Source organism: Callithrix jacchus, chromosome 18 (genome assembly GCF_049354715.1).
Source record: "Callithrix jacchus isolate 240 chromosome 18, calJac240_pri, whole genome shotgun sequence".
Taxonomy (NCBI): Eukaryota; Metazoa; Chordata; class Mammalia; order Primates; family Cebidae; genus Callithrix; species Callithrix jacchus.
The window spans coordinates 32,954,271-32,980,221 of record NC_133519.1 but is presented as its reverse complement, the minus strand read 5'-3'; the positions used below and the strand labels follow the sequence as shown (position 1 = coordinate 32,980,221).

General features: G+C 37.7%; 1 protein-coding gene across 2 annotated transcripts in view; it reads right to left on the bottom strand.

Annotated features, from left to right (window-relative positions):
- Window positions 1-8,044: 8,044 nt before the first annotated feature.
- The window catches only part of F5 (coagulation factor V), a 72,322-nt gene continuing 54,415 nt past the window's right edge, over window positions 8,045-25,951 (bottom strand). For both annotated transcript variants that reach the window (XM_035279090.3, XM_035279091.3), the window contains exons 15-25: window positions 24,671-24,907; window positions 23,526-23,736; window positions 21,964-22,143; window positions 20,242-20,358; window positions 19,198-19,269; window positions 18,191-18,294; window positions 17,581-17,736; window positions 15,220-15,364; window positions 13,135-13,286; window positions 10,179-10,361; window positions 8,045-8,557 (exon numbers count right to left, since the gene is read on the bottom strand). In XM_035279090.3, coding sequence (XP_035134981.3) covers window positions 8,414-8,557; window positions 10,179-10,361; window positions 13,135-13,286; window positions 15,220-15,364; window positions 17,581-17,736; window positions 18,191-18,294; window positions 19,198-19,269; window positions 20,242-20,358; window positions 21,964-22,143; window positions 23,526-23,736; window positions 24,671-24,907 — 1,701 coding nt within the window. In that variant the 3' untranslated portion in view covers window positions 8,045-8,413. The remainder of the gene's footprint in view (window positions 8,558-10,178; window positions 10,362-13,134; window positions 13,287-15,219; window positions 15,365-17,580; window positions 17,737-18,190; window positions 18,295-19,197; window positions 19,270-20,241; window positions 20,359-21,963; window positions 22,144-23,525; window positions 23,737-24,670; window positions 24,908-25,951) is intronic.

The following is a 25,951-nucleotide window of genomic DNA, read 5'->3' as shown; positions in this document are numbered from 1 at the left end:
TCAATTCTTTGTTTAGCCTGAATAATTAAAGCTTGACCTCTGTATGAATGTCTTCAGAACTCTGGCTAAGTGCAGTTGAACTAGACGTGCCACCTACTGGAAATAGCATCAGATAGAGCTGCAATAAAAAGTAGTGAGCAGTGGATGGTGGTGATGGCTGTACAATGAGAACGTACTTAATACAGCTGAACTGTACACTTAAATGGTAAATTTTATGTGCATTTTACCACAGTTTTTTAAAAAGTAATGAGCAGTATTAAAAAGTGTTAGAGAACAGTAGGAATTAATATTAGTAATTAATACCATTATATTCATATTATAGTATATCATATTTTTATAATGCTAATAATAAATACTGATACAATGCCTCCTATGTGCCAAATACTATTCTAATAGTAGAATTATAGCCTTTGTCACTATTTCCCCCAGACTACTCATAAAAGTTTTTAAAACATTTTTACTTGTTGTATCTGTAGACAAGATTGCCACATTCCAGACTTTCAGAAAGCGTTTTAATCGGCAGGAAGGAACTTCAATACAAGGTGGAGATAATTAAAATGGTAAAGCCATTACCAAATTTCCTGTCAATGAAAAGCAGGTGGGAGTATGAAATTAACTGGACTTCATTCCTGAGACATTGAGAAGCTGCTTCTAAGTGTGATACATGAAAGTACAGATAAATTGGAGGTGGTTTAGATGTAGACCAGTGGTAAAAATAAAACCATTGCACAAGAGCTTTGAATGCTTCTCATTGTCCCAACATCCTCGATGATCCTCTCATCTCTCCATTTGTCATTTTCTCTTGTACAACATACTTTTACCCGTCTTCTCCCACTCCAGTGTCATTCTCTTCTTACCCTAAACAAGTGAGAATCCTGTTCCTCGAGGGCGTCTTCCATAACCTTTCCAAAGGTGACCCACTTTTAATCTGGTCACCACCATCTATTATTCATATTTTGGAGATTAGGGATGTGTGTTTTATTTGTGTGTGTCTCTTTCCTCACCCTCAGGCCATCAGATCTACCCAGGTAACTCTTATTTCTTTTGACCTTGCATGTACACTGGTTTATGAGCATGGTACAGGAAATGGAGGGAGGTGGATAAGTCGTTATTAGATGGTACAGAGAGAGTAGGGAAAATGAGTAGGTATGTCAGAAAAATCTTACCAGGTCCTGAATTTGAGCATACAGCTTTTATTCTTCCTGGTTTTTATTGATCCTTATCCCATTCCTCTCTTCTTTGGAGTTCTGCACAGGGCGCATATGAAATCATCTAGGTTAAATCATCTCCAAAATTTTTCCAGGTCTGATTCCATCCCACAAGGGCTAGTCATCTAATTGTCTCTTTCTTTACTACTACGGTTGTATCTGTTAGGGTTGATAGTCTCATAGTCTCTATTTGCTTCTTATGTTTGTCTTCTGTCTTCAACTAGATGATGTATTTGAATAAGCCAAAGAAGTGTCTTTTATTTCCTTTATATACTCACCCCTACAATGCCTGTCATAGTGGTTTGTTGTGTAGATAGAATGAGCTTAATACTTTTTAAAAAATTAAAATGATGATACATTTGGAGAGGTTAATATCAAGTTTTCTTTATATATACCAAATGCAAAATACATGTATATGTTTTGGTGGGGACAGTTCATACAAGCCAGAGAAAATAAAATCTTGAAGCTCTGTAGTCTCTCCCAACAATTTAAGTATTTGGATATGAAAAGCCTTGTTATCTGGGCATTGACCATGTAAATATCATTCCACATACAATCATTTTGTCTTTGTCCCCAGCTTTCCCTATCTCAAGGCTATGAGAACATAAGAACTTGGGATAATTAGGCATTCAGAATTTTCTGTAAAATACTTCTCCATTAGGAAAAAAAAAAAAGAAAAATACTAACATTGAACTGTCAGATATTTTTAAGTAGGTGTTAGGCCCACTGCATTAGGGAATGTGCCAGTATTTTGTAAAACCAAGATTCACTGCCCAGTGAATTGTTCCTTCTTGGTCTGTCCAGAGAAGTAAATGGTGAAATATTCATGGCTTTTGGGACCATCCAAGCTATTTGGCAAGAGTTTTTCCCTGGGTTTGCCAAAATGGCCCTAAACTCAAAATATGGTATTTATTCAAAATTATTATTAAAATGGCATGACATTTAATAACTTGAAAGAATCCTGAAGAAATAATTTCATGTTTCGTCTAGGCTTTTCATATTTTTGATACTTTCACAGCTATTCTTTTCCAACTTGCAATTAGAATGACTAATATTTAGAATGTTATCTGTTGGTTTCTCTTTTTAAGTTATGATTCTACCATGAGTCATTTAACTTCTTTCCATAGCACCCACTTATAACAAACAGTGGATTATGTTATGTCACTGGAGGATACTGTGTAGCCAAAGTTGTAATTTCATCTATGTGACCTCAGAGAGAAATACAAAATGGAAATTCTTTTTTATTTCAAAATAAGAGGGATTTTAATATTTTTACACAGCATCAGATAATAGCCCAAACAAACATATTATTGATCCCCAAACAAGTCTTTTCCAGATCAATTAATAGTCATTATCAATTAATATTCACATCTACCTGTCTGGGCAATGGATTAGAAACATTATAATTTCCATTTTATGGAAGAGAAACCAGACTAAAAGGCCAGGGGTGTGATCATTTGGTTTCTGGTTTCATTTCTGACACTAACAAGCAATATCCTTGGGTAAGTTGTTTAATCCTTGAGTCCTTATTTTTCTCAAGGATAGGATAATGAAGCTGGACCTCAGCCTCCATTCCCATCTCTTCCCTACCCCCAATTATTTCATATGATTTTCTTGCCTCTATTATATCATAGTAAATTCTAGATCAAGAGAGGTCCTGCCCAATTTCACAGTAGAGAAGTCCAGGACTAATTGTGTAATGTGTGGGGCTCATTGCAAAATGGAAATGTTGAATTCCTTCTTTAAAAATTAAGGATTTCATCATGGATATTGGCCTGAAGTTTTCTTTTCTTGCTGTCTCTGCCGGGTTTTGGTATCAGGATGATGATGGTCTCATAAAATGATTTGGGAAGGATTCCCTCTTTTTGTATTGTTAGGAATAGTTTCAGAAGGAGGTACTTGTTCCTCTTTGTATGTCTGGTAGAATTGAGCTGTGAACCCGTCTGGAGCTGGATTTTTTTTGGTTGGTAGGTTATTAATTGCTGCCTCAACTTCAGCCTTTGTTATTGGTCTATTCAAGGTTTCAAATTCTTCCTGGTTTAGGCTTGGGAGGGTGCAAGTGTCCAGGAATTTATCCATTTCTTCCAGGTCTACTGGTTTATGTGCATAAAGTTATTTGTATAATCTCTGATTGTAATTTATATTTCTGGAATCAATGGTGATATCCCCTTTATTGCTTTTTATTGCATCTATTTGATTCTTCTCCCTTTTCTTTTTTATTAAACTGGCTAGTGGTCTATTTTGTTGATCTTTTCAAAAAACCAGCTCCTGGATTTATTGATTTTTTAAAGGTTTTTGTGTGTCTCTGTCTCCTTCAGTTCTGCTCTGATCTTAGTTATTTCTTGTCTTCTGCTAGCTTTTGAGTTTTTTTAAATCTCACTCCTCTAGCTCTTTCAATTTTGATGATAGGGTGTCGATTTTAGATCTTTCCTCACTTCTTAGGTGGGCATTTATTGCTATAAATTTCCCTCTAGACACTGCTTTAAATGTGTCCTAGAGATTCTGGCACATTGTGTCTTCCTTATCATTGGTATCAAAGAATATCTTTATTTCTGCCTTCATTTTATTGTTTATCCAGTCAATATTCAGGAGCCAATTGTTCAGTTTCCATGAAGCTGCGTGGTTCTGAGTTAGTTTCTTAATTCTGAGCTCTAATTTGATTGCCCTGTGGTCTGAGACTGTTATGATTTCTGTTCTTTTGCATTTGCTGAGGAGTAATTTACTTCCAATTATGTGGTCAATTTTAAAGTAGGTGCAATGCGATGCTGAGAAGAATATGTATTCTGTGGATTTGGGGTGGAGATTTCTGTAAATGTCTATTAGACCTGCTTGGTCCAGATCTGAGTTCAAGTCCTGAATATCTTTGTTAATTTTCTGTCTCATTGATTTGTCTAATATTGACAGTGGAGTGTTAAAGTCTCCCACTATTATTGTGTGGGAGTCTAAGTCTCTTTGCAGGTCATTAAGAACTTGCTTTATGTACCTGGGTGCTCCTGTTTTGGGTGCGTATATATTTAGGACCTTCTTGATGCGTTGATCCTTTTACCGTTATGTAATGCCTTTCTTTGTCTCTTTTGATCTTTGTTGGTTTAAGGTTCATTTTATCAAAGAGTAGGATTGCAACTCCTGCTTTTTTTTTGCTCTCCATTTGCTTGATAAATCTTCCTCCATCCCTTTATTTTGAGCCTATGTATGTCCTTGCACGTGAGATGGGTTTCCTGAATACAGCATACTGATGGGTCTTGACTTTTTATCAAATTTGCCAGACTGTGTCTTTTGATTGGGGCATTTAATCCATTTATATTTAAGGTTAAGATTGTTAAGTGTGAATTTGATCCTGCCATTTTGATGCTAGCTGGATGTTTTGCCAGTTAGTTGATGCATATTTTTCATTGTGTCAATGGTCTTTACCATTTGGTATGTTTTTGGATTGGCTGGTACTGGTTGTTCCTTTCCTTGTTTAGTGCTTCTTTCAGGTAGGCCTGGTGGTGATGAAATCTCTCAGCAATTGCTTGTCCATAAAGGAATTTCTTTCTTTTTCACTTATGAAGGTTAGTTTGGCTGCATATGAAATTCTAGGTTGAAAGTTCTTTTCTTTAAGGATGTTGGCCCTACTCTTTCCTGGCTTGTAGGGTGTCTGCCAAGAGATCTGCTGTGAGTCTGATGGGCTTCCCTTTGTGGGTAACCTGACCTTTCTCTCTGGCTGCCCTTAGCATATTTTCCATCATTTTAAACCTGGTGAATCTGACAATTATGTGTCTTGGGGTTGCTTTTCTTGACAAATATCTTTGTGGTGTTCTTTGTATTTCCTGGTCTTGAATGGTGGCCTGGCTTGCTAGGTTGGAGAAGTTTTCCTGGATAATATTCTGAAGAGTGTTTTCCAGCTTGGATTCATTCTCTCTGTCACATTCAGGTACACCTCTCAAATGTAGATTAGGTCTTTTCACATAATCTCATATTTCTTAGAGGTTTGTTCATTTCTTTTCACTCTTTTTTCTCTATTCTTGCCTTCTCATTTTATTTTATTGATTTAATCTTCAATCTCTGATATCCTTTCTTCTGCTTGGTTAGTTCGGCTATTGAAACTTGTGTGTGCTTCACCAAGTTCTCGTGCTGTGTTTTTCAGCTCCCTCAAGTCATTTATATTCTTCTCTAAGCTGTTTATGCTAGTTAGCATCTCATCTAACCTTTTTCAGGGTTCTTAGTTTCTTTGCATTGGGTTAGCACATGTTCTTTTAGCTCTGAGAAGTTTGTTATTACCCACCTTCTGAAGCCCGTTTCTGTCAATTTATCAGATTCATTCTCCATCCATCTTTGATCCCTAGCTTGTGAGGAGTTGTGATCCTTTGGAGGAGGAGAGGTATTCTTGTATTTGGTGTTTTCATCCTTTTTGCACTGGTTTCTTCCTATCTTAGTGCCTTTATCTACCTGTGGTCTTTGTAGTTGGTGACTTTTGGATGGGGTCTCTGAGTGGATGTCCTTTTTGTTGATGATGAAGCTATTTCTTTCTGTTTCTTAGTTTTCCTTCTAACAGGCCCCTCTGCTGCAGAACTGCTGGAGGTACACTCCAGACCCTGCTTGCTTGGGGATCACCTGTGGTGGCTGCAGAACAGTAAGGGTTGCTACCAGTTTCTTCTTCTGTTATCTTTGTCCCAGAAGGGTATCTGCCAGATGTTGGCCTGAGCTCTCCTTTATGAGGTATCTCTTTGGGTATATGGGGGTCAGGAGCTGCTTGTCTGTCCCTTATAGGAGCTCAAGTGCTATGCTGGAAGCTCTGTTATTCTGTACAGAGCTGCTGGGCAGGTACTTTTAAGTGTGCTACAGCAGAACTCATAACCACCTCTTTTCCCAGGTGCTCTGTTGTAGGATGGTCGACTTTATTTATAAGTTCCTGTCATGTTGCTGCCTTTTTTCTTGGATGCCCTACCCCACATGGAGTAGTCTAGTCACAGTCTGCCAGCAGAGGTGTTGCTGAGCTGCTGCAGGCTCTGGCCAGCTGCTGTGTGAACTGCCTTGGTAGTGGCAGACTGCCTCGGTAGTGGTGGCTGCCCTTCCCCACACTGAGCTGGACTGTCCTGGGTCCTGCTGTGCTTGCTGTGAAACTCTCAATCCAGAGCATTTCAGATTGCTTGTTTTGTGGGGGTGGTACCCGCTGAGCCAGATAGTCTGGTCCCCTGTGTCTGCCCCCTCCCTTTCAGTTGAATGGGCAGCTCTGTCTCCCAGGTGTTCCAGGCACCAATTGAGACGGCCACCCAGATTTGTGTTTCTGTGCTCCAATGTGACACCACTGAAACCGCTGTGCTGAAAACTCATGGTGCTTTTAGGCCCAGGAATCTCCTCCTCTGTGGGCAGTGAAAATTTGTTTGGAAATGCAGTGGGCACTCACCCTCTGTGTTGTTCTTGTCAGGAACCACACTCCAGAGCTGTTCCTATTCAGGCATCTTGGATCTTCCCTGACTCTTTTGCTCTTAACAGAATGGAAATCTTAGAAATGTTGATGAGACAATGACATGAATCATGACAAGAAAGAAATAATGGAAATACAAATATTAGAAAGCCAATGTTTGTGGATGTTTTAAACTCTCATATACATTCATAGGGCTTACTCCACAGGTATGTGCAACAGGTAATTCTGGTAGTTTCTAAAGATGCTCCCAATGAATTATGCCTCGTGGTATATCTTCCCTATGTAGTTTCCTTCTACATTGACTCTTGACTGGCCTATAACTTGTGTTCACAACAAATAGAATGTGGCAAAAGTGAAGCCCTGTGTCCCAGAGATTCTGGTACATTAACTTTTTGTTCTCATTTGTTTCAAAGAATTTATTAATTTCTGCCTTAATTTCATTATTTACCCAGTAGTCATTCAGGAGCAAGTTGTTCAGTTTCTATGTAGTTATGCATTTTTGAGTGAGTTTCTTAATCCTGGGTTCTAATTTGATTGCACTGTGGTCTGAGAGACTATTATGAATTTCATAGACAAAATTGTATATATTTATGGTATACATAACATTTTAGTATATGTACACATAATGAGATGATTAGATCAAGCTACGTAACACATACATAACTGCACATAAATTTTTTTTTGGTTGCTGTTTTAATGCTAAGTTTTGGGGTGGCTTATTTCAGACAGCCTCAGCAGTAACTGTCTCTCTCATGTGACTTGAAAGATGTCTAAAGGTTTCCCAGTTGTGCAATATCTACAGGATCATTGAATGCCAAGTCTCCAGGGAAAGGAATGATGAAAGGGGAAGTTGCTGGAAGAAGGGAGAGGAGGAAGTTGAGGCCATAGAGAGGAGGGCCCTAAAGGAAAACTTTAACTGCTTGCCAGTTTGGCCAGCAATCTATTGGAGCAGGAACAGCTGTATTTAGACCAACAGTTCCAATGCTCTGTTTTATAGCTCTGAGCTTTCCCTTAGGTGAACTTATGTTTTGAAACTGTGTGTCATGTAGTACCAGCTAGAATAAAACCAGCATTATACATTGAGTTCTACTGTGGTTATTTTATTTTAGTTCTGTTCCATGTCTAATGACCACCAACCTTGAATATCAATGTGTGCAGTCCATAGGGAGACCAGGACAGATTCACAAGTTCAATGGGGCTACTGGAAACATGTTCGGCTGTTTCTTTACTCATAGAAAGTCAGAAAAATCATTGTTATGTAGGAAAGACAAGATATTTTAAGTACTTATTTCATTTGATAATGTTGTTTTTCTCTTCACTGTCAAGAAAAACCATTTAAAAAGCATGTCTTTGTTTTCTTTGCTCTTAAATCATAGTTATTCTAAAGAAAAATGTAAAAATGAAAGTTATCTAGGTCTATCAATTCTTACTTTAAGTAATATCTGCTTTATTAGTGTATATAGGATTTAAAAGAGTTATAATGAAGTATTTTAACCACGTAAATATTGTTTCATAGCATTTTTAATCATTGTGAAAGATAAGCCATTTTCTTGTTGGTTCTCAATATTTTCCTATCTGTATTCAAATTAATGCAGAAGTAATAGCCATTGTCTTACTCACTGGTAGCAAGGAGTTACATTATAAAAGCTTCTTGTACAAAATTTTATTCACTAATAGAAAAAAAAGAAAAAATAATGGAAAATTGTTAACATTTAAAACAGTGTAGAATACATTGCCCATTCTAAATGGTTTGAGGTCTTAAAGAGTCTCTTCCTGGGTTTTTGAACATTCAAGTCTACTAAATATCACAGCCAAAGAGTTCCAGGCGAAGTGCAATACTTTGATTCCATGTTTTAGGAATGACACGGATAAACCTGGAAATGATTGGGGGGTTGAAAAAGTTCTTCACATGTCCTCTGGTATTAGTATTTCCTTCAAAAATCTGAAAGCAAAATATGAGAAAATCTTTAATGACAGTATAATGGATATATAAAAATATTACAGATAAGTTTTTATAATATTTAATAAGATATTTGGTGCTATCCCTATTGAATAAGTTTTTTTTTTTTTTAGACAGGGTCTTATTGTGTTGCCCAGGCTTAAGTGCAGTGGCACAATCATGGCTCACTGCAGACTTGAACCCTTAGGCTCAAGTAATCCTCTTGCCTCAGCCTTCCAAAGTGCTGGCATTGCAGGCATGAGCCATCACGCCCAACCCAGGTAATTTTTTTATGCTATTAGCTCAAAATGAGTATGTCAAGGAACACATAGAACACTATCACAAAGATGATCCTCTACCAGTTACAAAATCACATGCCAGATAGACTCCGTTAGGGATTTCATCTCACCAGTGATCTGAGTTAAATTGGGGAAAAATAAACAAGTCATACATAGTGCTGTGGAGCAGCTGCAAAACCAGCTCTGCCCTCAGCTCCTTTGTATTATCTGTGTGACTGAACAAGTTACTTATTCTCTGATTTTTCATTTTCTCATAGGCAAAATAAGGTTAATAAAATTTTACCTCGTGAAAGTCATTGTAAAGATTTAAAAATGAATGTAAACATAAATGCATAGTGTCAGGAAGTGTCCACCAATATATGGTTAATTAGTGCTAACATTTAAAATAAAATGTGACCATGCATTTAAATTTATTTATCCTTGTTGGCATGTACCTTATATCCTCAACTGAACTGTGTGACTACCCCGCCCCCCCACCAATTATCAACAAGTTCCCTAACGTTTATATACAGCAGAAATGAAATCACTATTTGTTTAGACAATGATGTTTATCCTCCTATGAGGGTAACCTGGTGTATGTAGCGAGAAATAAACAAACCAAAATAGACAACCAGGAGTTTAAAAGGGAGAAAGACAGGTTTAAATTCATTAACTGAGCTAAGTGCTGAGCATTTGATGAAAATTCATTAAATACCAGTTCCTTTCTCCTGTGCTGTCTCTCTACTAGCTTGAGCACAGTTTTCATTCCTGGAATATTACACCCATCTCCTTAGTTTTGCCTCTGGTAGTTTTTAAACCACATAACTAGGAGGTAGAGGAATGTAGAAATGTAGTGGAGTAGTTTGTTTTGCAGGAAATCTAGTCTCATCATCAGTAAGGACATCAATTATTTTCTGTTTAATAACAATCTCATCGTCAGTAAGGATATCAATTGTTTTATGTTTAATACCAATGTAACACAGAAAGGTTTGTGGCATTGGGCATTTGATCAGTCATGAATAACAAGTACATCTAAGGTAATGCTAACGTTGTTATTTCACAGTGAAAGGTTTTCTGGATCCCTTCAGTATCTTTCTCAATTAGAACTAGCTAAACCTTACAATATTTTCTGGTGCTTTGGCATCACTGTTTCACAGGTGGCACTGTCAAAGCAGAAAGGTCATGTGTATGGTCTCTGTCCTGAGACCAGACACCTGAAGAACTAAGATTCAGAAGACTTAAAGAGGTGGTACATATCAGTGCATATTTGTCAAATGCAAAATACTGTTATTCTCATCAGAGCACAGTCTTCAAATTGCTTTCTCTTTACCCAGATGCCACTCTACCTTGTCAACCATGGAGGATTTCAGCCTGTAAGGTTTCCATTCTACTCCCTGGTCACTGTAGTGGATGCTATAGCTCTTTACATACATTTCAGAGGACAGCGACTTGCAGCCCTGTGTTATAATCGCAGTTATCTTCTTGATTTTGAGTAGATCAATTTGTAACCACTGTTTGTTGTTGTTTGCCTATAAAAATGACAAAACCACATAGATAAGGAAGATGTTAAAACCTTTGCTTTTTTTTTTCTTAGACTAAAATACCAAAAATTTTAAAAAGCACAGAGCTCAAAAGGATTTTGTTCTGTCTTATCCCTTAGGATTCACTGTCTCCTAGAAGCTATTCCTCTTTCTTCTTTGTGGCCACAACATGTGTATAAATTTCTATTGGAAGTATTTCATACATTGTACTACAATTGTTTCCTTCTTAGTATTCTTTACTGCTTGAGGGTAGAGGCTTAATTAGTTTTGTTTTCTGGTACTCACCACAATGTAAGACATTCAGTTGATGTTCAATAAATAGTTGAATAAATGAATAAATAAATGAATTTTATTTGGAAAAAATTATTAAATTGCTAAGTTATCTGTAAATATTACTTTCTTAAGCAATATGATAATATTGCTGAAGAGTTATCTGGGAACTAATTGGATAGCATCCTCTCTCTGTTTCACTTATTTTACAAAAACCCAACGTCTCTTTCTCCCTGCTAATGTCAAATAGCAGAAATAGTTCAATTTCTTCTGATATTTTACATAAATGTAATATTTGAGAGACCTGATAAAACCATAAGTAGAGCTTGATACACAGTACAGGTATTGTTTTGTCTTCAGCCTAACAAAATGCCTAATCAAAAGGTTGGTGAGATGCATTCGGAGAAAGATCAGAAGGTTTAACTGAGTCCTGGAATAATCTGAGATAAATTTTTACCTTTGGGAGATTTATCATCTACCATAGACTCCTTCACTCCTAAAGGGAATAATATTGACCTGTTTCTTCAACATCACCCACATATACATAGGTGTATGTGTATATATAGGTGATATAGGTATATGTGTATATATACAAAACTCTACATGTCATGCATATTTTAAAAGAAAATTAACTGAATTAGAATGATTATATGAGAAAACTTTTAAGTCTGTAACATCCTGTAATGACATCTGGGTGGTATTTTAGTATGTCTTCAAATCAAGGTTATACCAGTGATACAGAGTATACGTTGCTAGAAGGGTTTTGTAGGCATAACAGAGATAGAGATATTTTAGTTAAGGAGAGAATAGCATCTATGCACATGCCTGCATGTGTCCAGATTTGATTTTCAACCTCTCTAAAGAGACCATATAAAGATATTTCATGTAAATGGAAGGTTAAGTGAAACACATATTTCTGATCCAGAAGTCTAACTTTGAAATGACAGCATTAAAAATCAGCATTGTCTTTGAAGCCTTTATTATATCACAAAGACTAAGAGCAAATTATAGAGTGTGCAAATTTTTTTAAAAGGTTTTAAAGTGAAGGATAGGGTGACAAGGTTATACCATGAACAAGTCCAAAGAGTCATCTGAAAATGAATTGAATAATATCTCTTTATTATTTATATTGATACATAAATTATATAAATATAATGTAATGTGACATTATTTTTGTTGTTTTAACTTCTCTGGGTACCAGCTTTCCCCTCTGCAAAATTGCAAAATGAGGTATTTGGGCTGCTTCAAATGGTGGAAGGAGCATGGCCTGTTTACTGGGAGAATGGGATTTTAGTCCTGATCTGCTACCAAACTAAGCTAAAATTATTTAATCTGTGTATTTAGACTTAGAAGGAAAAATTTAGACCAGATGTTTTGCTTCCTGCTACTGTAACATTCTGTGATTCTGTGATGGGCCAGAATGAGTTTCAAGACACAGATATCAGTTCCCACGACTGTGTGGAATCCAATCTTTTCTGTTTACCCCACAAGCATTGCAATTCTTTTTTTCCTTTCTGGTAGCCTAATTTAAGGATAGGTGCTGGAATTCTATAGAAAGTCAGGGAATTGGAGTGTAGATATCTTAAGGGAGGAGATATGAGGATAGCAAGCAGGGAATTTAGATTTAGTTGGCTGAAGGGATCATCAAGTTACCCATGCCATTTTGATATCTCAGGTCATTCGAAGAATCAATAGAAATGAGTTAACTATCAAGGGTTACCCCAAAATTAAATCACCTGAATTACTCAGTGGGCTAATATCAGGGGCGATATAACTCTCTGGAAGGTGTCTGTTTAACTTGGATCACTGATTTTATAACTCTGATTTTGCAACATTTTACCATGCTTCTAGTTGTATCAAGGAATATCACAAAGCTCTTAAAATAAGGCAGGTGGGGAAGAAAACAAAAAAGTTTAAATGATATTTCATTTTAAGAAAATGAAAAATATTGATAAATTGTAAAGAAAAAATAAGAGATGATGTTGCAAATCTAAATCATTTGTTTATCACTAATGTAAGCTGTCTAAATGAGGAGTTTGCAAACTGTGGTCTTTGGGTCAAATCTGGCCCACTACCTATTTTTTGTAAACAAAATTTTATTGAAACACAGCCAGTTCATTCATTTACACCTTGTTTATGGCTACTTTCCTGCTATAATAGCAGAGTTGAGTAGTTATGGCAGAGAATGTATGGCCCACAGAGACTAAAGTATTTACTATCTGTCCCATTGCAAAAAAAAAAAAAATGCTCATTCTTGGTTTAAATCAAGACTAGACCAAAAACCACAGAGATGATAAATGACTTCTCTCTGAGCCAAAGTTATAGTCGAAGCTATCAAGTCTACAGAAAACCTAGACTCTTGGACTTAGGATTTTAATCTGCAGAAACATTAAAATACTCCTGCTTCCCAGATCCCCTATGTTCACTATAGTGATGGCCTTTGTTTTCTTCTGCAGTGCTAAGAGAACACCATGCATAGCGTATACTTCACCTTCGCTTGCCAGGCATTCACACGTCCCTGAGCATTAAGACGGGCACAGAAGGGTTCCCAGTAATCTCCCCACCAAGATTTTTTAAACGAAGAAGCTGTGATTTGCTTGTTTTCTATCTTTCCACTTTCCATACCCAGTGGTGTGGAACATCCTATCAAAATAAGAGTAATGTGATTAATTACACACCAATATTCCCTGCATGACATTTTGCACTGCAGAAGAGATAAGAAATACTATGACTAACAAGTAATGACAAAAATAATCACAACAATGAAGATTTATTGAATCCAAGTGCCAAATACTGTTCTCAGGCTTTACATGTATTATTTAATGCTCATAAATATCTCGACTTTAGTACAGCATAAGACAGGAACTTGTCTAAGGTAACACAGCCAGAAGAATCAGAAACTGATTTGAACTCCAGACAATCTGATACCAAATACCATGTTCTAAACATTTAAACTCACTTCCTCCTTTTGAGAGTCATGGAAACTTTGGTCTTTGCTTTGAGGTGCCAATAATCCTAAACTACCCACATATAAAAAAACACTCTGTATCTTCTAATACAATCTACAAAGAAGATACAATGGACCCTCAGTCACTATTTTATATTTTCTGTTTCAATCCTTAGAGGGGAATTCAAGTTATATACCCTTTGGAATTTTTCCAAGGTATGATTTGAATATCATAGGCAGCAAGGTAGACCTGTGACTGTAAGAAATACAGCTAGTGACCGAACCTGGCTGACAGCCCATTATCTCTGTGACACTTTGTTCTTGCTAGTAAATCATGCAGAAATATTCTTGAAGTGATGCCTTACTTTTTCCATGAAAAAAGAGCCCTAAAAATAACACCCAATGCTAATAATTACCTAAGTATTAGGAAAATGAATCAGAAGAAACTAAGGCTTCTTGTATAAAAAATTGATGTTTTAAATAAACAGAGTTGAATGTCACCTTTTAGGGTAGTTTATTATGATCTGAACAACTCCACCATTTATACCACATGGAAAGAAAAAAACACAATCACTTATGGAACTGTTTAAAGGAGTGGTCCTGCCAATATGAGATTTGTGTTTTATTTGGGAGATGTTATAGACTACTGCTATCTGGACATTGGCAAAATACCCATATCCATCCAAGGGTATATTATCTGCTTCAATAAGAAGCTGATTCCAGGGTTCAACTACTTTCTCCAATGTGAATCATGGCTTCTTTTCTCCACCCCAAGGAAGTACTACAGCTCCCAACAGGTGTGCTGCAGCAGGTTTCTGGTGTGCCTATTTATTGATTCCTCTTCCCACCTCCAGCCCTTGAGTAGCCAAGTGGAGCCTGGATCAGCCAAGCCTTAGATTCATTGCTTCATTCTTTTATCTCAGAATGCCAGGCAGATATTACTTTCTTTGTGTGCTTTGAAGTAAAAAATATTGGAAGGCACTGTTTTAAGAGTCCAAGAAGAACAGTTAAGACTCTTAAACATCCTTGTTACATACAGTAGAATTTTATTATGACCATTCATGATTACCTAGATTTATTTATTTAACAGGTCACATTACAGCCCCTGAGCAATAGCAGCTAACATAGAAAATACTTGAGCATCTACATAGGGTATGAAAGAAAATATAAAGAAGAATCATGGTTTCAGGAAGTTGGGAAGCCAACTCAGATTTCAAAAACACTCATTGAACACCACATATATAGTAGTGATGTTGCCAGATACTGTCATGAAGTTGAGGTCTGAATAACCTAGAGGGCTTTGGAAGAATCAGGCCTAGTTTGAATCTCAGGTAGGTCTTATTGAAAATGGGCCTCTCCAAGGGCCCTTCCTTGGAGAATTGTGATGTGTCTATATAATCCAGGTACTTTCTTCAGAAAGATACTGTCTGCCCTCTGACTGGCAGAGCCAGTCTTGATCTAGGTCACACTGAGAGTTTACCTGAGTAGAACCTCTGTTTCCCAAAAGGTTCTGTTTTCCCAAAAACCTAAATCGCTAAAGACAACTAAAAATTCTACTCATTCTCCTATATCACCCAAATCTTGATTCTTTGAGTGGCAGTGAGAAAATAATGCATCTTTGTACCTTACCGTTTACCTCACAACCTTGCAGCTCCAGTCGAAGGGTAGGTCTATTATAGGCTCGAGTTGGAGAGATCCTAATATATCTAGCCACAATAGGTGGGTCAAACTGATTCTCTTTTATTGTAGAAGCATCTGAATTGCCATTGAAATACTAGAAGGAAAGAGGAGGGTTTGGTTATTTTAATTATCAGTAATTATCTTAAAGTGACTTTATAATAAAATTTTGATTTAATTTAATATTGTAATATTACATTTTCATGGGGCCTGAACTACATCAATTTGGTCATAAAATATACTTGGGGATAATTCCACTTCCAGGAAGATTGTATATATGTACTTTGCCCTATTCCTTCTGCTAAGTACAACTAAAAACTCTGGACATCATAGCTAAGAGAAACATAACAAGACCCTGAAAAGATCTCAGAAGGCAGACTGGCTAGGGTTCTTAGAAGGAACAAAATGGTGATGGGTGTTCTGAGTTTTGTTTTTGCCTCATAAATCCCAGACTTAGAGATGAAAAAGCCGGCAACCTGGAAACATCAATGAGTATAGACCGAAAAAGCCTGAACAAAGTCTGCTTTCTCTAACCAAAGTTCCAGGAATGGGCAGCCTAGTGAGATACAATAGAAAACTTGTGGACACTGACTTATCTCCTTTAGCCAACCCCACAGAAAAACCTGGGGCCCCTCCCCAGCCCACAACAGCAAAGGCTGAGTGGGGAGCATAGACTTCTTTGCTCATGAGGCTAAAGAGGGAGGCACCCCATCACCTTCATTGGGGTTGTGTCAGAAAAGGCCATCTCCAGCCCCTAATGAAGCTCCTGCTTCAGGTTTCTGCAGGTTTGGCCTGTAATGTCAGTGGAGGCCAAATGGGGAACTCTCCTTTCCACCCAGCCACAAAGAAACAATCCCCTCTTATGTGGCAGCGGAGTGGGGAACCTGGACTTTGACCCCCACCTGGCAGTAACCAGGCTCTGCCCTATGCCTTTTTCTGCCAGAGCAATGTCAGGAAAAGCCAATTTAAAACAAAACAAAACAGAAGATTGGAGCAGGTATCAATAATATTGAAAACATACAAATAGAGAAAAATCAATAAAGCAGAGCTGGTTCTGTGAGAAGTTTTTTTTAATTGACAAATCTCTAGCAAGATTCACAAATAAAAGAGGTACAGATGACAATATCAGAGATGAAACAGGCAAAGTTACTACAGATGTGAAAAACTATAATAAGGGAATACTACAAACAACTCTACACACATAAACTTAACAACGTAGAGGGAATTGACCAATTAATTGAAGTATACAAAGTATTTTAATTCACCCAAGATGACATAGATAATTTGAATAGCCCTGTAACTATTTAAAACATAGATTTTATAATTTAAAAACTGCCCAAAAAGAAATCTGCAGGCCCAGATGATTTCACTAGTGATTCCTACCAAATAGTTAAAGAATTAACACCAATTGTAGACATTCTCTTCTAGAATGTAGAAAAGACATGCTTACCAATAACTGTAGTATCAAAAACAGAAAAAGACAATTCAAAAAAAAACTATATACCAATATCCTCTCATGAACATAGATGCAAAAATCTTTATTCTATCGACTCAACTGCAATCTGTGTTTTCTCTCATAATACTGATTAGTAAGAACCATAATTTAGGATTTCAGTGGTTTGTTCTGAAACATGTTATAATTATTAAAAAGAGGTAACTAATAATATAGTAAAATAGTAAAAAATTTATGTAAAATATAAGCAGAAACAGATTCAAGTTTATCAGTATAATAATGGCAGGCAGACTCCTTGCATTCAGATAGGTTTCTTGGGGGAAGAGAATATGGAGGAAGGGAAGAGTGAGGGCTTCTGGCCAAGCCCCTGGAAGATCTAGCAGGAGGATATCATTCCTCAGGCATGGCCCCCCAAAAAGTCTGAGAATCACACTGCCTCACAGGATTACTTGCATTAACACTACTATTTACTTCAGGTACACTGAAATAAAGAACAAAACAAATACAATAGAAAATTTAAAAGTCTTGGTAGCCAATTTTTAGCATGAGCTCCTTGAGGCACAAGACCAGATGTTCTGCTCTGCCATATACCATCGGCCAGTCTGAGAAATCTGGGTATTTTGTTTGATGATAGAATGATTTTTTAAAGTTTTATGGAGTTTTGAAGTTTCACTAAACCTGCTCCTCTAATTCCTAAGACACAGACCCATCATATTAATGCTTTACTCCATATGACCCTTAGAAAGCCATTCACATTTCTAACACCCAGGAAGGTATTTTAAAAAATACATAAACATTAGACATAGTCATAATAACTCTAGGCTGAGTCTAGGGATTCAGACAGAAATATGCACACAAACCATCACATTCCTTGTGCTGTTCCCTTTGAAGATCTGCCAGTTGATCTGGTTGGAACTGTAAGCTACATAGAACTCTGTGGTATAGCAGGACTTCAGGTAGTGTTTGGCACCTTGGGTCTGGATCCCTGTGATTATGACTTCCTTTTGCATGTCCACCTGCCATACAGGAAAGCCAGTAAACAAAACTGTCCTTGTCAACAAGTCACACACTGCCTAAATTCATAATAGAATCAGCTTTCTTCAGAACTAAAGAGCCAGCACCTAAGATCTTAGCAAACTGATACAATGACTACACGCAATCCATATTTGGGCACAGAGTACCTAGATTTGAATCCCAGCTCAATGAGTAATTAGCTATGTGTTATTTTGGGAAAGTAGTTAGTATCTCTATGCCTTGGTTTTTTTCTTAACTTTAAAACAAGATATTACTAGAACCAACCTCAGAGGGTTGAGTTTAAGAACCTAAAGTATTTAGAATAGTGCCTAGCCACTTCGTACTTGCTATTTCCCCTAACAACATTGCAAGAACAGTAACAAGAAGGAATTACTAAATCACTTTCATTTTTATTATTACAACAGCAGTAAATATTATCAGTCTATTAAGACAAACCTGGATCCAAGGTTTAGAGGCAAGTTCTGCTGCAAGTTTTTCTACACTCCAAGCATTATAAGATCCACCATTGTTTAATCTTGCTAATCTGGGCTCCCAGTAACCTAAATTCAGTGAAGAAAAAGATTTATTCTGAATTATTTTTTAAAACTCAGCAATTTCTCGAGTGAGTTTAATCCAGTGGAAAACCAGATCCTTGGAGGGCCTGTGTTGTAGCCAGGAGTCTAGGCGTGGGCCTCAGCTACTAAGGTAGTCCTTGATGATGAAATCTGGACTTCAGGTCTGTGTTTGGTCAGCTGTCAACCACCACCTATGCCCTTTCTTGCACACAGGTCATGTTTGTTTTTTTTTCTCTTTTGTTGATATACCTAACGCTGAATGTGCCTGCCTAACAGGAAGACATGGAAGGGGTATATGGGAGCCTCATCATCCTCTTGGTCATGACTTCTTGATCTTGGGAAGAGCTTTGAGGCAATGCGAGAAAACTTTGGAGGCGTTCCTAACACATAGTGGAGGTTCAACAAAGTTTTCTGAATATATGAATGGTTGCCACAGGCAAAGGGCCATATTAATGGGGATTATAATATTTGGCTGATAAGACCCTATTAAACCAGAAAAGGTGACTGAGGAGAGTTTTGGAAATGGACACATGGTCAAAAGAGTAAGCTATCTGATCTTTGCCAAATCCCCTCAGAGAAGCTGGGCTCCTTATGTAGAGAAATCAATGACCTCCAGCTGTCAGTTTTTCCTGGAAAAGGCTTTTCGGGAACATTATACACAAGAAGGGGTGGCTGATAAGAGCACACTAACAGGCCTTTAGCTGCTGCCATAATGTTCCTTTCTCTACGGGATGAGTACCCAAATGAAGCTGCTTCACTAGATTGCAGGAGAGAAAAGCATAAGGAGAAGAACCGATGCATAGTTAGGGTTGTCGTGTATGGTTTCACAGGCTGCATGCTGCACAGTTGTAGGAGGTACTATTCACAGGCCACAGTGCTGCAACTTACCCAGGAACTCTGAAGCCTTGATCTGTGAATCAGATATGATACCAGTGCTTAGTCCCATTGGCATCTTACATTCTGTGAAAAACAGAAAAAATGAATACTTTTTGCTTAGAAAATATATATAATAAAGTAAAACTCCATGGTTAGAGATTATGTCTCTGACAGGTCGGTAATTAGATATTTTTACCTACCTCATGTGGCACTGACTTAAATATATCTGATTATAAGTGGTAAATGCACTAACAAGACTGGTGCATTAATACAGTGGCATCCTAGAAGAAAACAACTGAAATCCTGAAATTTGATTGATTTTTAAACTCATTTCCTTCTGCTTTTATCTGAAATTATGCTATTTTATAATATTAAGTACTATCCATGGCCAGGTGCAGTGACTCATGCCTGTAATCCTAGTACTCTGGGAGGCCAAGGTGGGAGGATTACTTGAGGCCAGGAGTTTGAGACCATGTTGGGCAACGTCTTCTCTACAAAAAAAAAAAAAAAGTTCTATCCCTCATGAGACTATATACTTAAAAGTTGACCTCAAAGTTACAATGTTATTTATATCAAGGAAGGGATACCAGCCACCGTGCTACCTGGATGTTGACACAGGGCTTCGTACTCAGTGGGTGCTTAGTAATGATTTAAAGAATGGATGAATAGATGGACAGATGAAAACTGTTTCTTAAATGCTGAAATGCCAAGTTTAGTAACTATCTCAGTCATTGTTAAATTTCTGTTACCTTTTCTCTCCTTAACTCTTGGAACCTGGAGAATTTCTTACATGTACTTTCCCATGGATCACAAATCATGAAGGGCACTTTACGTATGTTTCCCAATTGAGAGAAATGCTTTTGAACTCACTGATATGTTTTCAATGCAATCAGATCATGGGTCAGAATAAAAGCAACTATGGCTACAAAGTATGCCTTTGTCACATCAGAGTTCTTAGAGTTGAATATTTCCAGTCTAAAAGTTGGTAATCTTCTAGTAATAGGTACTCTCCTGCTTAATAAAAAAAAAAAAAAAATCACATGGCTCTTGTGATACCTCTGTCCATGATAAGAAATGGTGTTTGCATCCCTGCTCTCTGGTTTTCTCCAACCTCTGTGTTTAGGAGCCACCAGCCAGGTTTTGATGCCTTCATTTCAAGAGTTTTAAATGAACCTAAAACAAAAAGTTAAGAAAAACATTACATATGCAAAAATTAACAAGATAATATTGAGGTCGATAGTTACCTAAGAATCCTAAATTTCCTGCTTCACAAGAGACTTTCAATTAGAATTTAACCATTTTTCTTTAGGTAGGACTACAATTATAACAGATAGAAACAAAACAATAACACACAGAGGTAACAAAAAAGATTTTAATCTCTTCCACACCTCACTAGAATAAACTTTCACTTATCTAAATATAATGTTACAAGTTAACTCACATACAATACCGCTTCACAGTCCTAAGTATCAACGTGACCTTGAGTGATATCATTGGGCCTCAAAAATATCTTACTTTTCATTTCCCTCTCTTCATTTTGCTTTTTTATCTTTTTATATAAGAAAATCAAAATAAAACCTCTATGTTTTCAAATTTTCCATAAAACTTACATATTTGAATAGAGAGTTATATAAATTGTTCACAGAAAAAAAAACACTGAAAGAATGAGATTTCTAAAACCTCTGGCTATCCATTCTGGTATTTAATATTACCCCCGGCAGTTAATATTTACATTCTGTTGTCTGTAATTTATGACTGTTTGCCAGATTGTGGGTGAAAATGAATAGATATGGTTATCTTCCTCAAACATAATGAAAAAGATCTCCAGTTTTCCTCTCTCCAGTACAGGTATTCAGGTTTGCAGATTTAGAGTTGCCAGTCAATCCTAGCTTCTCAGTCTGTCTGCAGGCTCATGGGAAGGATGACTGACTGATCTGCTAATACTTGGTGAAAAGATGAATGAATTTGACTGAATCTCCTCTGTCTCTGATATTAATACAGCAGGTCTCTCTAGATGTATTAGTGAGTTACTGGTGTGTGAAAAACCAGCAAGAATCCTCTTTTTTTCCCTGCTCTTAACCAAACCAGTCCATGTGGACTTCTGTGCCTGCATCTGAGGCAGATTCACACAACTTCCTCACCCAAAGTGCCGTTGAGGGACTGCCTTCACCAGATCCTCAGGCAGCATGTGTTAGGTTGGTGCAAATTGTAATTGCAGTTTTTGCCATTAGTTTTAATAGAAGGCAAAATAGACCTTTGTTCATTTTATTTTAAAAATAAATAATTATTTGAAAAAAAATTTTCCTGTTTACGTAGCCTATATATAAGTCAGTTTCAAAATATGATTCCTGGAGTCACTTGCCCAAAGATATTAGAGTGACAGAGCCTAGTGGAGGAGCAGAACTGAAGAATCTGGAAACCTTACCAGCAGAGATAACTATAGCTGCCTGAGCCCTGTGGGATTCATTTTTTCATCTGCTTGAGACCTTCTCTGTATAACATACAGTGGCTTGGGAGAACCTGCATATTATATAGCATCTCTGTAGAACCAAGTTGGGTCACACAATTAGCCTGTGTGGTGCTGCAAATAGTTCATAAATTAGGTGACATTTTTTGTATTCCATATACACTTTGGGCCTATGGCTTTGCCTAGGCTCTGCCAGAACCACTGTGTTCTGACCCATTAGGAAGTATATGCACAAGGAGGAAATGAGGGGTAATGATTGCCTTTTCCCTGTATTTCTTAGCAGGGACCTCTTTCCATTACCCAGTCATTACCGGGCAGAAGGGGCCAGACCCCTAACTGGTGCTGTTTATTGCCATTTTCCAGCAAGGTCTGGCCATGAAAGTGAACCACGTGAATGTCTTGAGAGCCGCCTATGTTCAGCAGGTGTAACCTCACCCACTCTTGCTCATACATTCTCAGACCAGGCAAGCTGTAGATCCTCCCATTAATGGCTGAAAGGACAAAGAGTTGCAATCAATTAGAAATCTGCTGACACTGAGAGGGCAACTGGCAAGGAAATGTGAGGCACCTATCTTCCTCATGATTCTGCATTCCCACGCCTACCCAGCCATGGAAAGGGCCCTCCTGTATGTCACATCAGTGAGAGGCTGAAGCAGACCTACCGGTCTTCATGTCATTTACACCAGCCTACAGCAGAAGTGGGGGGGAGCTCCCTTTCCAAGCAGTTTATTACTCTTTTCCCAAGCTTTTACACTCTCTGCTTTACCCATTTACCCTTTCCATTAACAGTCTTAATTTTCCTTAACTACAAAAAGATAAACATGAATATGGGCAGACAAAGTAAACCCTGGGGTTAGAGTCAGGAGATATGCAGCATGTCACCTTAAAGCCTTCTAAATGCAGAGAAAGTTTCAGTTTATAAAATTAGGAGTTTATCATTGGGGTACCCAGCAACCACAGCAAGTCATGTTTATTCTCTCATTGGTATGATAACTCCTCTGCCCACTTCTCAGATTAGAGGTTTAGGGTTCTCAGGCTTTATCTACTCTTCCTACTGTAGTAAAATATGTGGATTTTTTTTAATTCCTGAGAAACCTGATCACCTCAAAAATGTAACACAAAATTTTAAAGATATAGTACAACTAAACATTAACTGGAACCGAAGTAAGGGAAGTGCTTTGTTTCCTTCTTCTTAAATTAAAGGAACTGCTATGAAATTTCAGAAACCAGGCAAATGATTTTTTGGAGAGGGAGAGGTTGAGGTCATTTGGGCACCCTTAAAATTATATCAGGTATGAGAACACCTGTCTACATACTCATAACACAAGCTCATACCCTTCTCATCTCAGTTTCTCTTTCAGTTGCTAGCTTACAGGGCAAATTTCTGAGTGAATTTCCAAGTAGGCACACTTTTCCCAAATGCTCTCTTGCCACTATTCTCGTATTATTTGGGTACCTAGTTTCCTGTCTCACCTGGTAGCTGCTGAGAGCTAAAACTATCAGAACCATCCTTGGTCTTTTCTTTTATATAAACACTTGTGCCTTTAGAGATCCGGAAACAAGCTTATTAACTTTCTAAATTGCAGAGCAATGTTGATTCCTTTTCAATATATGTTACCAACGAAGCACGCTGGCTTTTTGTTGTTGTTTTCTGCTGCTGTTTTGCAGCAGCTTCTCTGCACTATCTTTCAGACTTTCTCTTTGCCTCACCCCCAGTGTCACCTGCCAGATTATGTCAGCCCTCTGGGATGTGAAGGAACCAGTTTTAGCTGTAGCACCGGCTATCTCAGAAGCATCTCATGTCTAATCTTGTGAAGATCTAAGGGCAGGAATCACTGTGACCAGTGTAATTTCATTAGTCAGAGGAAAATACCAGGAAACTCATGGGAGTTTTTCACTTCTGTGGCTGTGAGTCTCCAAGACATTCTGGACTTCTTTTCATAGTACCAGCTCTTCTTTTCATCAAAGATCATAAATAGTAAGACAAATTCTCTCATGTCCACAGGCATGTTGCTCTCCTTATGAAGTATTCCTTTTTGGCAGATTAGGAGGGGACCTATCAAGCCCGAGTGAATATCTTTTTCCTAGAAAACAGAGTAAATTGTTTGTATTGCCCCTTTCTCAGGAATTTCTTTGCTTTTCACTGATCATATAGAAACGGACAGTTCCTGATAGGCTCTAAATTTGAAGCTGAAGATTATAAATGTATGGCTTAATAAGCCTGGATATTTATAACCTAATTCTGTTGTATCCATAATCCTCCTTCCTCTGATAGATCCTTATTTTAGTAATAATGATGATAATAATAATATTGATAATACGAGGGGTACTATTTATTGGGAATCTACTATTATGTTAAATGATTTGCCTGCAATCTCTCAATGAATCCTGACAATTATCTTATATAGTAAATATAAATTCATTCATTGAACAGATACTTACCAAGTGCTTACCATATATTATAAACTGTTACCTCATTTTTAACTTCTGATATCAGGCTAAGACAGGTCAAGGAATTTCCTAGGATTACGCATTAAGTGAAAGGGTAAAAATTTAAATCTGAGTCTGTGTTCTTTCCACTATGCCTGAAATGAAGGAGTCGTTTTCTTTCTAATGCATGTATATACTGTGTACAACATATTGTTTGAAGTGTATATACACTGCAGATGATCAATGAAGGAGTCTTGACATTGCATTTAAAGCAGAAGATAGCTAACACTTGTTCAAGAAAATTTCAAAGGAATGCCATCTTCTGTAAATGTAGGCACTCTGATTCATGGCCAGTCATTCAAGTAATCCTCCCTCCTCTCCACTGAATAAATGTTTCTTTCTCTGTCATCGAAGAGCTACATGGACAGTTCCTGGTTATGATAAATGTAGACTGTTAACCATACCCTTATATATTCCTCATGAAAAGCAAGACAGATTTTTAGCAAGAAGTAACCCTGACTCTTCTATTTGGTGGACTCAGATTACGACATTAGGGGAATGAGAAAAACTTCCAACGAAAGTACCTACTGGGTTCACGGCTGAGTAGTAGGTCCAAGCCCGACAGGCAGAGCCAGGACTTCCTGGCCCCGATCTCTCGGTGGCATGCCATACGTAGGTATAACTGCTGTTTGGCTGAACAGCATTATCGTCCTGAAACCATGCAGGAGAGTCGTCTTCATAAGTCTTTCCCTCTGATGATTTTTCGTAGGAAAGTCCATGGGCATGTAGAGAATATGGTCTGGATGCTAAATTTTTAAAACGAACCTAGAAAAAGGAATGACCTACAAGTATACTTAAGCATAACAAAAATCTAAACTAAAACATTTCAGCATTATAGCTCACAGTGGCTGGTTATAAAGCCAGAGCTAAGACATAAGGTACAAAATAACTTATGTATATTATTTCATTTAATTTTCCCAACCATCCTGTGAGATATGGCCCAAGTAGTTCTCTCCAGAAATACCAAAACACGTTTGTTCTTAGGCTCAAGGCTAAAGTATTGACATTATCTATTAATGAAATGAGAGCAATAGGTAGTGGAGATGTTAAGATAAATGAAGCTTGATCTTGTTCATAAGAAGCTTTTAAGCTACTGGTAAAGAGAGGCATGCACATGGGCATTCACACTATAAATCTAGAGGCAACAGGTGCTATTTACAAAGTCTAAATGGGTTCAAATGACAATGCGCTGGAGGAACAATTTGATTGAATATTTAGGAGAGATTGGAACAATTATGGTAAGTTTCTTAGAGGAAATGGAATTGGCCATCATAGAATGAACAGTTCAGCAGCGGGAGAAAGACATTCCTGACTCCCAGAAGGGCAGAAGGATACCTATGAGCAGGGGAGTAAAGGAAGAGTTCAGGGAATAGTAAGGATCTGGGTGGGGCTGGGCTATAAAATGCACAGGGAAGGTGGAACCTGGTGAGAAATGAGGCTGGAAAAGGACTAGGTTAGGGCCAGATGGTAAAGGACTTAAATGCCATATGAGAAGTCTTCACACCCCAGCAGTGAGACCTGTGAAGCTCCTCCCAGACCTTCTATAACTTTTTTTTTTTTTTTGAGACAGAATCTTGCCCTATCATCCAGGCTGGAGTGCAATGGAGTGATCTCGGCTCACTGCAATCTCCGCCTCCCGGGTTCAAGCAATTCTCCTTCCTCAGCCTCCCAAGTAGCTGGGATTATAAGCATGTGCCACCATGCCCGGCTAATTTTTGTATCTTTATTAGAGACAGGGTTTCACCATGTTGGTTAGGCTAGTCTCGAACTCCTGACCTTGTGATCTGCCCACCTTGGCCTCCCAAAGTG